Source organism: Platalea leucorodia, assembly GCF_965183815.1.
Source record: "Platalea leucorodia genome assembly, chromosome: W".
NCBI classification, from domain to species: Eukaryota; Metazoa; Chordata; class Aves; order Pelecaniformes; family Threskiornithidae; genus Platalea; species Platalea leucorodia.
Window position 1 is genome coordinate 36,990,181 of NC_138859.1, and position 17,563 is coordinate 37,007,743.

The 17,563-nt window shown below is 39.3% G+C and overlaps 1 protein-coding gene across 1 annotated transcript in view; it reads left to right on the forward strand.

The window, feature by feature from the left end:
• The window catches only part of LOC309601904 (transportin-1-like), a 74,444-nt gene that overhangs the window by 23,142 nt on the left and 33,739 nt on the right, over nucleotides 1-17,563 (forward strand). The window contains exons 4-5 of the mRNA XM_082335163.1: nucleotides 11,541-11,690; nucleotides 16,548-16,654. Coding sequence (XP_082191289.1) covers nucleotides 11,541-11,690; nucleotides 16,548-16,654 — 257 coding nt within the window. The remainder of the gene's footprint in view (nucleotides 1-11,540; nucleotides 11,691-16,547; nucleotides 16,655-17,563) is intronic.

Genomic DNA, 17,563 nt, shown 5'->3' on the forward strand with positions numbered 1-17,563 from the left:
GTTGCCTCTTGGTAACATTTCTCTATTGAACTCTAAGGATAAACTATATGGAGACTTTGTAATCTCTGCAGACTATTCCTACTATGTTTATGCCTGTATCTGTTCCTTGAATGTGGTCTTCACACCTCTGAGAGAGCAGAAAAGGAAGCTATCTTTATATGGTGTCAGAATTCTACTTAGCCTAATATGGCCTTCATGTTGGTGGATGTTTTATATGAAAATTGCAAGAACAGAAATGGTGTCAAAGCTTACCGCTTCTTAGGTAAGATATGACATACCTAATGCCTCTCTACGTGATGAAAATAGAACAGAACTACTGATGAGAGGATCTATTCTAGTTAAGATTCAGACTGTCCATCCTTATTGCCAAAACATATATGTCCTTTCTCAGATCTACCTTTTATTCTTCTTAGGCAAGAGATAGAGGACATGGTTAGTTTGCACACAGTTTCTGTTAAGTTTTGAGTTTGGCTTCTTTTTCCCTGTCCTTTAGGAGTGTTGCTGGGCTCTTGGCAAGAACCAGTCTAATGGGAACATATATTGAGACAAATGCATGATGTTCCTGGTCACTTTCTGCTGGCCCATATAGCCATAGTTATCTATCTTGTTACAGCTATACAAAGGCCTTGTGATCCCAATCTTGGATTGTGTTTTAGTGACTGATTCTTCACCCAATCCTAATGTGGGAACTCTGGTCTTACTAGAGTGTTATCTCAGTGGATTGATCGTGGCCTGGTGTGAGGCTATCACACTCAAGGATCAGAATCCTCAAGATAAACTTTTAGTCTGAAGGTGGATGAGCTGGGATTGAGAATACTGCTTGAGTACTGCCTTTGTCATTAGCTTTAAGGATGGTCTTTTAAGTTTATTTCCAAAATGCTTTGGATTTTTAAAACCAGTTGAAGATAGAGCAGTGTCTCTGCAACTCTTGATCTTGTTCATATGATGACTTAATCATTTAGAGTACCTTATTTTGACATAAAATATTACCATGGAGGAAGGTCCTGTTCCCATCCTCCCCCAAGTTTTTATTTCAATAGAAGTCACTACAGATGGTAATTTATTTTCTGGTAATAACAACACTAACAATTCATCTAGCTCTGCAAGCAGAACTTTAAATGGCTTTTTATAAACTATTACTGGGATCCAAAGCGGTCTTGTGAGTTTGATGTGAATGGTTTCTGATGAGTGGTGGAATTTAAATTTGCTCTGGACAGCAGTTTTCATGAGTCCATTCCATTATGAACTTTCTTGGTGTGTTGGTGTTGAAAGATCTTTGAAGCTGAGCAAGAAAAAGACCATTGTGTGAGGTCAGGTGTTGATTAACCAGCTTCCAGTTTCAGGAAGGTATTTTTGATAAGCAGGATTAATCCTGAAAAGTGGTTCAGCAGCTTTAACTGTTTAACTAAAACAAATACCCCCCCTACTACCACCACCACCCCACCCCCAATACCATCATCCCAGATAATGTCATTCTTAAATAGACTAAAATAACTGCCAAGGAGTGAATCTGATCAGATTACAATTCAGAAGTCAAGTCAGATTAATGTACTCTTACAGTTTAAAATGCTGCATAAAATATGTAGTGTCCTACTTAAACAACAGCGAAACATTTATTTTCCCCTTAAATTCAGATACGTTAAGAATTACAAAAAGAAATTAAGCCCAACTGAGTTTTAGTAATCAATGCATAAAGTAATTGAGGTGTATAAATATCTTAAGGGAAACCAAGTTATGAGATAATGAATTTTGTCAGATCAGACCACTAAAAATTCCATGTGTTTTTTTTTTCTCCCTTATGATGGCTAATTCTTCCTTTCCATGCTTCTGTATAGATATTGTAATGCAGATTTAAGGAAAATGCTTCTCCGAAGTAGTTCTATGGCATACATACCATGTGTGAGAAGTGACAGATTTTTATTTCTTAATTGAAGAGTCTTGAAAGAAACTTTGAAGTTATCCAGTGGATTGTGTTATGTGATTCAATACTTCGGGAATACTTTATTGAAACTCCTTATTCTGAGCATCCAGAATGAGTGGAGTATGGGACCTCTATTATCTCTTTCCCTATACCTGAAGCCCATAAAGAGAAAGCATTGAAAAAGGAACAGGTACAATAACAAGGTTCTTGATCATAGTACCTGTTTTACTAGCCTAGTGCCTTCATGTACTTAACCATATTGGTTTAGGTTCTTCAAAGGTGCTGTTCACTGTAAGCAAAGTCATTTTGGGGGTGAGTCTTGAAATATGTTTTCTCTCAAGTGGCTTGTGGACAGAAAGGACAGAAGTTTTCAGGCTTTCCCTTGATTCTTAAGGTTATCAGACTTTTTTTGGTTTTGTTTGCTGTGCCGCCTTCTGAAGTTCAGGTAGTCTTGGGTAAGGTCTGTTTTGGCCCCATAATAAAGGTGTGTCTCTTCTTTTTTTTGGGGGTGGTGGTGTTGGGGTTTTTTTTGGGTTTTTTGTTAAGTTGGAGGTATTTAGCCACCTCTTTGAAGCCTTTCCTTAGTATAACTTAAGAGCTGAACATAGTCTGCTGTAAGGGGTATTTCTTTGTATACTTTTGTTAAGTCAAACTCTCCTGCTCAGTGATGTTTGCTTTGTTGTTTCTCATGTCAGATCTAAGTGTACTTAAAATGCCAATATCAAGCATCCCTGTGTGGTGTTTCCCTAGAGAAAGGGAAGGTGTTGCTAGTGTTTATCCATTCACAGATTGTGATATAATGATTATGAGCATGGCTCATATTTTGCCCTCTTACACTTGTGATATTGGCAAATTTAAATCTTAGGGCGAAACTCTTTTTAAAGCAAAACTTCTTTGTCTGCTGATTTCAGTCTCAAAGCTGTTAAATCTTTTTTTTAGAAATAAGCTGTCATTTTGTGTGTTTTAACTAGTGATATGGATTTAATATGTACAGATGCAAAATGTGACAAAAATCATAACTAGGGTCACTGTTGTGCATGAAGATTTCTGATCTGTTAATGAGAAACTGGCTGTCTCTTTTAAGAGCTAAAACCAAAACATAAGGATCCCACCAGAGCAGTGTCATATGAGAAGCAGATGAATATCTTCTTCTGTCCTAATGTATAAGAATACAGTACAGAGACACCTTCATGAGTTTCCTAGCAGAAAAAGACCCTACTTTTTTTTTTTTTTTTTCTTTTTGATGCTGGGCTTTTAAGTAGCCTTAAGTATAACACTTTCAGCTTAAACTGGTATGGTTTACTACCACGTCAGAAGCAAGAATGAGGATGTTTCAAAATGTTTGGTATATCTTAATATAAAAATGACCTTGAAATGTGGTGGCTAGTCTGAAATTAATCAGTGCTTAATTGACTCATGTGAGTCATGGAAAATTATTTGACACAACTGCCTAAGTTTAGGAATGTCTGTAAGACACCAAAACAAAGCTGGAAATGTTCTGCTGATGCTGAGTGTTGCATATTTATTGAATATTAAGTAGCAACAGCTATGCTTTTGAAGACAGCGTTGTAAATAAAACTGAGCTGTGGAGAACGTGGGAAGGGTGTTGAACAGCTGACTAACAATTAGTTTGGTTAGTTATGCAAGTTTTTGCATTCTAACTAATAATGACCACAGGTCAATCAGAATGCCAAAATCTGTATATCTCTACAGGCTTGCAAAAACACAAAAAGTTTAAAGAACTAATCCTCTGGTTTCACTCGTGCTTTCAGCTTCTCTGTCATATCCCCATAAACTGGTTGTCTCAGCTCTTTTCCTCTCTAATGCCATTTTATGTATCACCTCCTGATCCTGCAGTTAAATCAGTGCTAGAATTCTATCAAAAGCAGAAGAATCCTTAATAAGAAATGGAAAATCACTGTACTGATAGTATGACTCGCTACAAGATCCCAAACTATGGAATGAATGCAGGTTATTGTTGCAGTTTGAGAACATCTAAAAAGTAGTGTCATCTCTCTTTGGTATTTGTATGTTGGGGGGCAGGGCAGGACGGGGACGATGGGACACAAGTACCTTAACACTGTCAAGTGTATAGGGAAACGAAATTATGAGCTTCCCAATGGAAGTTGCTTAGACAGCATTTGGCAATAAATGAATTAGGAGTTAGAGTAATTATTCTTATCTGAAGAAATGACATGGTTAGATGAATAGAAGTTTGGTCACTCTGAATAGATCAAAGGTGAATGTTATATATTAAAATGTGACAATGTCATGCGAATAGCTGTTGGAACACAAGGATTTCATGAAAAGAGGCAGTGTTATCAAATTTAGTAATTAAGAATACTGTTCAGACTGCTAAGTGAGTACTGGGAAGCACAAGATACAGGGCACTCACCAATGCTGGTGTTGTATAGGATGCTATACATTGGAAGTTTCTTCTCCTGTCTACATCCTATAGGTGTAGCTTAACAGAAAGTTGCATGTTGGCATGCATGTATAGGTCTTGTTATAAAGCCAGGCTACTTTGTTTCTCTAACTGGTACGCTTCCTTGCCAGTATAGGCTTCCTCCCCTATAATACACAATTAATTCATCAAGACAAAAACCTTGTCTCATTATTTCCTAAGCCTGTACTCAGTGTGTTTCTCTCTCTCTTTTTTTTTTCTCCTTCCTTTTCTGGCTGACTTTTCTCTACACTATAACCAGATTTTCAATTAGCAATAGTAGGTTGCACTCTAACGAATGGCAGAGTAGAGTTTTGGCACTAGTGGAGGTGTTCTTCCTAAACAGCTGTGCATCAAGCTACAATAAGAAAATAGAGAACGTGTACCTGCTTTTAATTCAATATACAATTTATACAATTTCATCTTTTATTATTATTTTAGAAATTTAACTTTTTTCTAGTATTTTTCTACACAAGAGTTCTTACTAGGAGCGAAGTGACTGATCCTCTGCTATTCAGAGTACCAATGAAAATGAGACTATGTCTAAGAAGCTTTGGTGTGTGATTGTGCTGCTCTTCCTCTTCAGAGTCATTCAGAGTTGTTTGAAATCCATCTTCAGTCTCTTTATTTTTCAGTTTCTACCTAAGACTTCATCGGTCTCTTTTCCTTGGGGAGGGAGGAAAATGAGGGGAAACTGTGAGTGCCTGCCATTTTGGAATGCTTAAAACTCCTGAGACTTAAAGCTTCCCAGTCAGAATTGCCTCTGATCAATAGTAGATATTTTGGTTCAGAGAAGAACATCCACCCTGATCACTTGAAGTTACATAAATACTTTTTGCCTTGGAGATACCAAAATAAAAATTTGTACTGTTGAATCTGTACTTGCTTGAACAGTGTGTGCCACTTCAGATGAAGCAGGCAACCTCACTAGGAAGGAATGGCGTTGCCCAGTCCAGTGCTGCAGGGCTATACACTGTTATAAGCTGCCTATACTGAGCTGCAGTCATTATTGGTATTAATGACCCTGTCATGACACTGTCGCACTTGAATATCTCTTGAAAGCAGAAGGCACAGCTGAGTAAAATCTTCATGCAGTTCTGAAGAGTGAGAATTATGTCATTATAGAAGAAAGAGAAAGGAGTTTAAAATGCTTTGCAAAAGCAGTAGTAATGCTTAGTCAGTTACTGATGTTAGCATCCGGTATCTTGACTGTGGGATCAAGACACACTTTTATATGGCTCTTTAGGTTGCCTTCAGGAAAGATACTCTGTTCTGGAGCTGGCAAAAAATGCTGTGGGTACTGTTATTGGTGGTATAAAAAATATTTGTGTTTTTTCTGGGTTCTACTCCCTCTTGGCCTTAAATGAAAGGCATTTTTATTTGCACGTGACAAATGTGAGAAGTTGTACATTCCTTTTACAAGGCTAGACTTGGCTTCATGAAAGTGATGAGCTAACCAGTTGCACCTGCCCCAGCACTGCAAGATAGCACACTGAAACTGTTCTGACACCATCCTAATGTCTCACAGCAAGTCTGCTTTCTGAAAAATCTAGAAAGGAGTGGTGATGTTGCTTCCTAGGAGCCATTGCAGCCTAGATCAGACACCAGCGTGTAGCCTCATGGGTAGGAGATGCCATTTTCAGCTGTTACTCTATAAAGAGTAATAAATGCTTTTTAATACCTAGCTGTGTGACATCTTGTCCTCTCAGGTAGGATGCTACTCTAATTCATGTCCACTTCTATGGATATTTTACTGATCAGGGTAAGAGACTATGCATTACTTCATACAGTGATATACTTCATACATTTTCTGTATTCTAGCCCTTTTCTTAGCTCACCTGGACTTCTGGGTGAGCTACAAAAACCTTGTTGCTGTCACATATGCACCCTATGTCATACAAGCCCTGATTAGGGGGAATATGGCTGTTTGAGGACACACTCTAGTTCTTAAGTAGCAGCAGCCTCACGTTCACAAGCTCTGGTCCTCATGGGGGACTTCAACCACCCCGATATCTGTTGGAGGGACAACACAGCAGGGCATAAGCAATCCAGGAGGTTCCTGGAATGCACTGATGATAACTTCCTTATAGAGGAGCCAATGAGGAGAGGAGCTATGCCAGACCTTGTTCTCACCAACAAGGAGGGGCTGGTGGGGAATGTGAAGCTCAAGGGCAGCCTTGGCTGCAGTGACCATGAAATGGTGGAGTTCAAGATCCTTAGGGCACTGAGGAGGGTGCACAGCAAGCTCGCTACCCTGGACTTCAGGAGAGCAGACTTTGACCTCTGCAGGGATCTGCTTGGTAGAGTACTATGGGATAAAGCCCTGGAGGGAAGAGGGGCCCAAGAAAGCTGGTTAATATTCAAGGATCACCTCCTCAAGCTCAGGAGCAATGCATCCCAACAAAGAGGAAGTGAGGCAAAAATGCCAGGAGGCCTGCATGGATGAACAAGGAGCTCCTGGACAAACTCAAACACAAAAAGGAAGCCTACAGAGGGTGGAAGCAAGGACAGGTAGCCTGGGAGGAATACAGAGAAATTGTCTGAGCAGCCAGGGATCAAGTTAGGAAAGCTAAAGCCCTGATAGAATTAAATCTAGCCAGGGATGTTAAGGGCAGCAAGAAAAGCTTCTATAGGTACGTTGGTGATAAAAGGAAGACTAGGGAAAATGTGGTCCTTCTCTGGAAGGAAACGGGAGACCTGGTTACCTGGGATATGGAGAATGCTGAGGTACTCAATGACTTTTTTGCCTCAGTCTTCACCGGTAAGTGCTCTAGCCGCACCGCCCAACTCACAGAATCCAAAGGCAGGGAGTGAGAGAATGAAGTATCGCCCACCATAGGAGAAGATCAGGTTCGAGACCATCTAAGGAACCTGAAAGTGCACAAGTCTATGGGACCTGATGAGATGCATTCGTGGGTCCTGAGGGAACTGGCAGATGAAGTTGCTAAGCCACTATCCATCATATTTGAGAAGTCGTGGTGGTCTGGTGAAGTTCCTAGTGACTGGAAAAGGGGAAACATAGCCCCCATTTTTAAAAAGGGAAAAAAGGAAGACCCGGGGAACTACAGGCCAGTCAGTCTCACCTCTGTGCCCAGCAAGATCATGGAACAGATCTTCCTGGAAACTGTGCTAAGGCACATGGAAAACAGAGAGGTGATTGGTGACAGCCAACATGGCTTCACTAAGGGCAAATTGTACCTGACAAATTTGGTGGCCTTCTATGATGGGGTTACAGCATTGGTGGATAAGGGAAGAGCAACAGATGTCATCTACCTGGACTTGTGCAAAGCATTTGACACTGTCCTGCACAACATCCTTGTCTCTAACTTGGAGAGACATGGATTTGACAGATGGACCACTCGGTGGATGAGGAATTGGCTGGATGGTCGCACTCAAAGAGTTGTGGTCAACAGCTTGATGTCCAAGTGGAGACCAGTGACGAGTGGCGTTCCTCAGGGGTCAGTATTGGGATGGGCACTGTTTAACATCTTTGTCAGGGACATGGACAGTGGGACTGAGTGCACCCTCAGCAAGTTTGCTGACAACACCAAGCTGTGTGGTGCGGTCGACATGCTGGAGGGTAGGGATGCCATCCAGAGGGACCTGGACAGGCTGGAAAGGTGGGCCTGTGCAAACCTCATGAAGTTCAACAAGGCCAAGGGCAAGGTCCTGTACCTGGGTCGGGGCAACCCCCAGTATCAATACAGGCTGGGGGATGAAGGGATTGAGTGCAGCCCTGAGGAGAAGGACTTGGGGGTGTTGGTTGATGAGAAGCTCAACATGACCTGGCAATGTGTGTTTGCAGCCCAGAAAGCCAACCATATCCTGGGCTGCATCAAAAGAAGTATAACCAGCAGGTTGAGGGAGGTGATTCTCCCCCTCTACTCTGCTCTGGTGAGACCCCACTTGGAGTACTGCGTCCAGCTCTGGGACCCCCAACATAAGAAGGACATGGACCTGTTGGAGCGAGTCCAGAGGAGGGCCACGAAGATGATCAGAGAGTTGGAGCACCTCTCCTATGAGGACAGGCTGAGAGAGTTGGGGTTGTTCAGCCTGGAGAAGAGAAGGCTCCGGGGAGACCTTACAGTAGCCTTCCAGTACCTGAAGGGGGCCTACAAGAAAGCTGGAGAGGGACTTTTTACAAGGGCACGTAGTGATAAGACAAGGGGTAATGGCTTTAAGCTGAAAGAGAGTACATTTAGATTAGATATAAGGAAGAAGTTCTTTACTATGAGGGTGGTGAGGCACTGGAACAGGTTGCCCAGTGAAGCTGCGGATGCCCCCTCCCTGGAAGTGTTCAAGGCCAGGTTGGATGGGGCTTTGAGCAACCTGGTCTAGTGGAAAGCGTCTCTGCCCATGGCAGGGGAGTTGGAACTGGATGATCTTTAAGGTCCCTTCCAGCCCAAACCATTCTATGATTCTATGATTTAAATCACTACAGTAGCCTTAAAATAATTGATATCTGTTTAATACAGGTATGTGTCCTTTTGCTTTGTCTGTAAACCATTAAAATCTGGAACTAGCATTAGTCTTGCAACAATTGTAAACTTATCGAGGACCAAATGATATTTGCATGATATGGTTTTATTATAAAGTGAGGCAACGCGAGAGGGGAATCTTCCACTGAACTTATTTGGCACCAATGATGATATCAAATCCCAGAGGTCGTCTTCACTTTCCTTCGTTTTCTTGTACTATATGTTTTTGTCAACTCTACTTCCAGGTTGACTGAGATAGGAGGCAAGACTGTGATCTCTTTTGATGGCTGAAGCATATGGCTGACAGAGTGTCTCACAGAATCTATGAAGACTAAAGAGTGTCTTACTCGGCTCCTAGACCATCTGCCTGTAATCTTGGTGTTACAGCAAGAACTCCATCCAGACCTATATTACTGTCTTCTGACAGTGTAGCTGTTAAGTTGTTAAACACCTGGATTCCATAAATATCTTTGTGCATTCAGAAAAAATTTTCTCAAACTAAGATCTTTGACTATGGTGTGGTTTTTAAAAAATGCCCAAGTATCAGATTCTGTGCTGCTTCTCAAGCTCAAATGGTTAGTGTCCATCATTGTGATATCTGCTTGTCACCTCTCAATATGGTGATAATTGGTTTTGCTTTTTGTTTTTAATATTTCTTCTTTTTCTTGCTTCTTTAATTCTTTTTCATTTGGCAGAGATGTGACTTTCACTATGAATCCCTTGGAATCTCTGCTGCAAGTTTGTGGGATATGAAGAATAGTCTTTCTTTTCTTATTTTGGTTAAAGGAATGGATTTAAGATGTTTCATACCACAGTGTCCCATAGGATAGTCCATAAAGAAAAAACAGTGCTCAAGTTTCGCCTTAATATGCCCTTGACTTTTATCTAAACCAGCTGGCTAATCTGGCTATTTCTGACACAATGAGCTTCATAGTATCTGTATATCTGCTTGGTTAAATTGAAGCTTAGTTTTAAAATACTTTATATTTGAAAGTTATATCTCTTATTTTGCTTATATTTCTGTTGGGATGTTAAATGTTTTGAAGGCCTAGAATAGGTCTGTGTGTAAACTGTAACTCTTGGTGCAAAGGAACTTTGAACATCCTTACTTCTTGCCCAAATCAGGGCTTCTGTTCTGGTTTTGGCTGGGATAGAGGTAATTTTCTTCATGGTAGCTTGTATGGGGCTATGTTTTGGATTTGTGCTGGAAACAGTGTTGATAACACAGGGATGTTTTAGTTACTGCTGAGCAGTGCTTACACAGAGTCAAGGCCTTTTCTGCTCCTCACACCACCCCACCACCGAGCAGGCTGGGGCTGCACAAGAAGTTGGGAGGGGACGCAGCTGGGACAGCTGACCTCAACTGACCAAAGGGATATCCCAGACCATATGATGTCATGCTCAGCAATAAAAGCTGGGGGAAGGAGGAGGAAGGGGGGGACATTCGGAGTGATGGTAACCGTTATGTGTGATGGAGCCCTGCTTTCCTGGAGATGGCTGAACACCTGCCTGCCCATGGAAAGTAGTGAATGAATTCCTTGGTTTGCTTTGCTTGTGTGCGTGGCTTTTGCTTTCCCTGTTAAACTGTCTTTATCTCAACCCATGAGTTTTCTCACTTTTACTCTTCCGATTCTCTTCCCCCATCTCACCGTGTGGGGAGTGAGTGGCTGTGTGGTACTTAGCTAAGCCTACCGAGGTTAAACAACATCAGCTTCATACAAAAAAAATTAAAACAAGTGGCTAAAATGCTAATTAAAATTAGCTTCATGTGCTGATTAGGATTGCTGTAAACTGTAAATTTAAATTTTTTTATACTATAAACTAATCCTTTCTATGTAGAACATCCAGATCTCACTTTCAGCATGTTTCAGAAGTAATACCAAGTTACTCATGCCCTTGGTTGAAGAACTAAACATGAGCCTGCTCCAGTATAACTGAAAAATCTAGGCTGTTCTTTTTCCGCTCCTCTACTTGTCCCAATAACTTAGAGGAATTTGCAGGCAAAAAGAGCTCAGTGAAGAGAACTCAAACTGTTGCCTAAACTTAAATTATTACTCTGTTTGGGTCAAGTCTGGTGGCTTTTTTCTTCTGGTTCTCACTATATAACACTTACCTGTTAACATTGTTTAAAGCCTTTTTTTGTTCTCCCTCTAATTATTAATTTAATAGATTAACAGATTAATAGAACAGCTGGTATCTGAAGGGAGTACAATATTTTATAGGAAAACTGAACACTGTATTTTTGTGTGAGTAGGGGGCGACAGACTTACTGCATAGTCCCTACCTCATTTCTAGGTCTTACTATGGTGAAAGCTGGGTTGTCATCTGTTTCGTACAGTAATAGTGCTACAGCAAGCCTGTCAGTATAATCAGAATGTCTGAATGTCTTTGGTTGACTAATGTCTTTCATGAGTCTCCTATATCCCATGAGTTCAATCTATTCCTTGCTTATATCTATACAAAACTCTTAAATGTAGAATTTGCAATACTGATATTCTAATTTTGAATAAATAGAAATAGTGAACTCTGAAACGAAAAAAACTTTGCTATGTGAATTGATGGGTGTATTTGGAAGGAGAGATAAGGAAATAAAGATTAATATCTCTCACTATAAGCTTTGATCTTGTTGCATTGTTCTGGAAATCTGCTTTATCCTATGAGCTGATCGAAGTTTGAATGTGATTATTTTCTTTTGCAGATGAACCAACACGTTCCTTGAGTGGTCTCATCTTGAAGAATAATGTAAAAGCGCATTTTCGCAACTTTCCAAATGGGGTAACTGACTTCATTAAAAGTGAATGCCTGAACAACATTGGTGATTCCTCCCCCTTAATTAGAGCTACTGTAGGTAAGTTTACTCTTATTGCTGTCTTCTGCACACTGGAAATGTTACTGATATAAGTGAGAGCTGTACTAGTGAGAGTTATTAAACTCCTAAAACTGTTTGCTTCTGATAATTGTCACAACTACGTCATGTTTTGATGCTGATGTTAATCTTCAGTGTGACTATATGAAAGTCACACTTATTTTTGCTTCCTATTCTCTTAAAACCGATTTAGCAATTCAGTTCATATCTCTTGAAATGTGACTAAGTTTACTTGAATCTACTGAAATTCAGCTTGCTGCCAATTTTTGTACCTAAAACCAGGAACAAGGTAAAGGTCTGACTTCAGAACTATTTCAGCACTCCACTTGCATCAATGAAACACTTCTGTTAGCTGATTTCCTCCCTGCCCCTCCCATATGCACACCCCTTCAGGGGATCATTATACCATGCATGGCACACATTAACATAATGAGTTTCTGTTTTTTAAATACCTTCTGTCAGAAAACAGTAGATAAAATGTGGTGATCAGAACATCAGATAGAAGTGTTTTTGTTGCATGGATTTCTGATTTCCTAAATACTGTGTTTTAGTACACCTCTTCCATGACATGCATATTTGCGTTATTTTTACTTATTTCTAGGTAATGTTGCTTTTCTGTCTGCTCTTTGAGAATGTGATTTCCCCCAATTACTACAATCATAGTAATTTTCCTTGTCCACTCCAAAAACTAGAAAAAAGTAAAATAAATGTATATTTAAGTACAGTAGAAAAAAACAGGGGCGAGTGCAAGTTCAGAAAGGAATTCAGCTTGTATCAGCTGATTTCTGTTATAAAATAATCTACCAGTTATTGCTCCTTTAGAGTCCTTTGCTTTTTCTATAGGATTCGTTTTCCAGATATCTGGGTTAAGGACTTTGGACTAGAGAAAAATGTCCATCTCTGCTTTTTCCTGCTGTCTCATCCCTTGTGAAGCTGCTTTACTGTGAATTTTATTAATGCCCCATTTCCTTAATGACAGTAGAAACAAGTCTTTGAGTGGCAGGTACTTTTGTGATTTCAGGTTGTAGAAGAGTTGTGCTTGCTTGTTTGTTCATGCGAGTTGTCAATGGAGTACAATGGAGCTGACTAAAGAATATAAGACTATATTACAGCTCTGTTTGGATTGCTGTCTTAGGGTGGTTTGATGGTGGTGGTGGCAGTGGCGGCTGGGTGTGTGTGTGTGGCCTGTTGTTTGTTTGTTTTTGAGCAGTTTATTCTTTCATTTTTCCTAGTAGGAAACATTTGTGGATTAGTAGCTCAATTACTGTTGAGCTTTAAGTGGTCCTTGCAGGGATTATTCAAGCATATATGAACTCTGAAGATGCGTACTAACTGATGAACCGTATGCTTACAGAATAAGAGTTGCTATTTATAATGTGTTTTGCACTCTGTTGTGTGAAGTAATTAAATGTTGAATCCTTGTAGGCTTCTGTCTTAATAGTGAGGTTGGTCCAGTACTCGCCGGTCTCTTGATACTAGCCGGGTGTAAATATATTGCTACCTGCCTAAGCTGCCTTGTTAGCATATGAGTTGGCATGTGCTAGTCATGGCTGCTCTTTGAGATGCGTACATGTTTTTGCTGTTCAAGTGCTATCAATTTAATGAGCCAACCGCAAATAAGATCTCTCGAATTCTGAGAGGAAGATGAGCAAGTACATCAAAATAGCATCAGGGAAGAAGTAATGCAGCCTTTGTGGTCTTTGGCATCTGGTTCTAACCAGACAAAAGCTAATACCTTTTGACCAAGATGGAGGCAAGCTGATTAATCACATTCTCAGAGGTCACCTCACTGAGGACAATGAAGATGGCAATAAGAGTCTATTTTAGAACTGTGATTCAGGGCCGAATGGTAACTACACATTGTTGTATCCTTACTTAGCTTTTCCATGTTTTAACCCCCAAATGAGTAAGTGTGGAACTTCTCTGTGCTGTGTGGTACAGGTTTTAAAAACCCTTGTGCCAACATTGAAATATGGATTCAAGTTCAAAAAAGACGGCTGCATGTGTTGAGGACCCACAAACTTACCAGGAAATAAATGCATCTATTTAGGAGGTGTCTACGACTGTTCTTAAAACTTTCTGGGGATTCTAGTCTAGGCAGGACCTTAGTGTAGCTCCCTGCTTAAAAGCAAGCAGGGGAAATAGTTTGAGTGTTTAAGAGTAGTGGCAGGACTGAAGAGCTTCATTGCAGAAGGAAAGTGAAAGTTAATGATTTCCTTATGAGGGGGGAATTTTGTCATGAAGTTCAACTTTTTAGAATTGAGGGGTTCAGAAATCAACTTTAGGAGCTACAGAGGCAAAACACCACCCCAAACCCCCCAACCTTTCCCCTGCCCTGTTATTGGCATGAAAGTACTGAAGCACAGTTGCTTTTTCTTTACGTTCAAATTTTTTATTGTAGAGGTGATGCCATAAACTGGGGTTGCATGTAATTGGAATAGTGACATAAAAGATGCTGTCATGACAATTACACTTCTGTTTTTAACAATTTCTGACATCCCTCTGGAGTCTGTTCTCTCATGTGTTTACTGCTCAATTAGCTCAACTGCTGTACTTGTTAGATTGCACATTTGTCAAGTGAAATATGAACAGATTCTGTAATACTGATTTGTAATTAAGTTCATTACAAATCAAAGACCACCTTTATAAAGATTTTCAGTTTCCAGTTTCTAACCTTGCAGCTTAGTATGTTGGTCAGAAGGAAAGGCCTCGTTTAACTGTCAACTCTAGCCCAAACCTGTCAAAACGCTGCAAGCTACTAAACTGATTATTTCTTTACTTTGATTATTCTTCTGATGACCCTGTTTCTGTGTTTGTGTTGCAGAGAAAGCCACAAAGGCAAACCTCTGGTGTCTTCTGTTCCCTGCTGGCTAACTAAAGCAGCAGGCGGGTGGGAACTATTTCACATTTGAAAGGAGATGAAGCTCATTAGAAGCCTATGTAGATTTCTTTTAACATGAACATAAGTGCCTAAAACTTTATTTTATATGGCTGTTTCCTCATTGTTCTTAAAACCTTTTGCAAAACTTCAAATGCTATGCCTGTTGCCTCTTTAAGTTCTTGATAGTTTGATATTTATTTATTTATTTATTTATTTATTTATTTATTTATTTTTGTCCCCACCAAAGTGTCTCTTCATCATTTAAAAAAAAAAAAAACAAACCACACCACACAGAACCCACATTAAAAGCACAACATTAAATGGCTTCTCTGCAGACCTTTACAGAAAGCTCGTGATTACATGTATGGTCTGAACTGCATGCATCTCTGTTGCAAGGGGACGATGTCCTTGAGTCATTTCTTGCCTACACATCTGGAAGTGTTTCCTCCTAGGTTATCCTGTTGCTGTCTAGGATAAGCCTTTTTGAAGAATGCTTAAAGTAGTTTTCAAATAGTCTTTCCTTTAGCTGTGAAAGCTTGCACATATTACAAGTACAGACAGACCATTTGTCATCTTCTGAAAACTTCTATGATCTTGAAAATATTTTAAACCAACTCTTTTCCAAAACTACCAACCCCTTTAAGACTTATGACTTCTCTCACATGTTGGTCCAGAGGAGTTCCAGGAATTTCATTCTTAAGTTTGTTTCTCAATTCGTGTTAATTCTACAAACCTGTGCCAGATCTAAGTCAGGGAGACAATTTTGCAATTTAAGTACTTTGTCTAGGAGGCAAGAACATTAATTTATTTTGTATGTATTTTCTATTTTCTATTAATGCATCTGATATTCTTTGCAGGAGCATAATATTCAGGAGAAATAGTCTTTAAGACTCCATAGATCTCCATAGGCTTTTGGGAATCTTTTCTACTTAGTTGCAATTATGAAGACAACTGGATGCAAGCTACTTCTGGAGCTGTAAAATTGTGTTTTACCTCTGTCTTCATTTTTGCCCTTTGTCCTCTTGGGTTCTCCAGCCTTATTGCATCAAAGGAAACACAATGCAAAATATCTTTGTGTCTCGCCCAGAATGTCCTTTGCTCTGTAATGTTGTCCTGTATTCTTGTATATTTAATAAGAATTTTAACATTTTATTCCAAAGAAAAAGGATATATGGCAATTAGCTCAATGAAAAAGCTTAGGAAAGCTTTTTTTCGTCACTTGTCACTTGGGAGATTACTAGTTGAGGCAAAATGGACTCATAGTTGGTCCTAGTTTATAAGCAGCCTTTCCCATTCCTGTCACCTAATTGGTTTTTCCTGGGATTTCTGTATGTGCTGGAAATGGAATTAGTGACTCTTTGGGCCATCCTATCTGTTTCCTGGATCTGAATCAGCCAACCCCTACAGCTGATCACTGGATGACCTGCCATAGTGTGTAAGCTCTTAGTAGGTATCTCAGTCTTAGAATGTGTCCTTAATGTTTTGTGTAAACATAGTAAAGTTGTGAACACATAATTTACCATTGGGTTATAAGTTTATTGAATGACAGCTTCCCATGTTCATGCTTTTATATCATAATAAAGAGGAGGTGACTTGAGATGGATACTCTATGTTTACTGGAGGTCAAGAATTGTACAGATTTTAGTAAACTTAGAGCAGAACCTGCCCTGGAGTGTTTGGGCATGATTATTGCCTTAACTGGAATTACTTTGTGCTTGACTTGTCACATCTGAGCCCTTCATGGTAGCAGGAAGGAACAACCTGCCTTTGTATTTCAAAGCCCTTCAAATACCATTTGTAATTAAATGTACTTCCTCTTTTTATGCTTGCCAGCTCTTAATAAAACAAGAAATTTCTTAACTCCTTAGATCTTTGAGAGGAGTAAAATGAGAAAAATTAGTGTGGAACCTGTGAAGATTTATGAGATCTCATTTCCTTTATTCCTCTGATTCGCTTAGGCATTCTGATAACAACCATTGCTTCAAAAGGGGAATTACAGAATTGGCCTGAACTCTTACCAAAGCTTTGCAGCCTGTTGGATTCTGAAGATTACAATACCTGTGAGGTAAGGAGACTTATTTTGAAATGGATTATCATCTAAATTTGATTATTTTTTATCTCTCTTCATAGATACTATATGTATGTATAGTATTTTGTGTGTGTGTATATGCATGTATATAATCTCTTCAGAGAACAGTGGCTCAAATGTGATACTTTTTATTCTACCTGTATTCTATGTTCTTAGTGTTCATTCAAATGAATTTGTTTGCTTTGCATAAAAGCAGAATAAGACTGTAGATGGGCAGTCATAGCATCTCAGCTGAGAAGTGTCCTGAAGTTACCACTTTGTGATGCCCAATCTTTTAGGCATCATCAAGTTGACCCTGAATTTTCTCTTACTTAAAAGTAGTGTTGTTCATTCTTCTTATAACTTAATCTGGAAACATGATCTGTCACTGCTATATCAGGCTAGTGTGAAATGAACTGTTTTTGTTCGGTGTTTATGAAGGAAAGTAAATAAATATCAGCTCAACTGTTTTAAGCTATGAGGAGAAAACAGTCTTGTCAGATTTTTAAAAAATAAAAATCTGCGATCACACAATTTTAATTACACTTGAAAATGAAACTCAAATTGACCATCATGTCCAGAGTTCTGTTTTGCCCTATAACAAACCATTAAACGAAATAAAATTGTATATGAAATTAAATTGGATGCTTCTGCAACTTGCCATTTATTTTTCAAATAAGATCTTGCTTTTAAGCATTTTTAAAAATATGATTGAATAAATGAGCATTGAATGCTAAAATTAAAATTACCACTTCTCTAGTATAGACTCATCCAGCTTGAGAGTTTACAAATAACAGTATAAAGTGCTTGAATAAAAAGCCTTTAAGGATGTTTTAATTTAACTCCATATTTAGTTAGCTACATTTACTTTGTTAATTAGCTACATTTACTGTGGTGTTGCGCTAA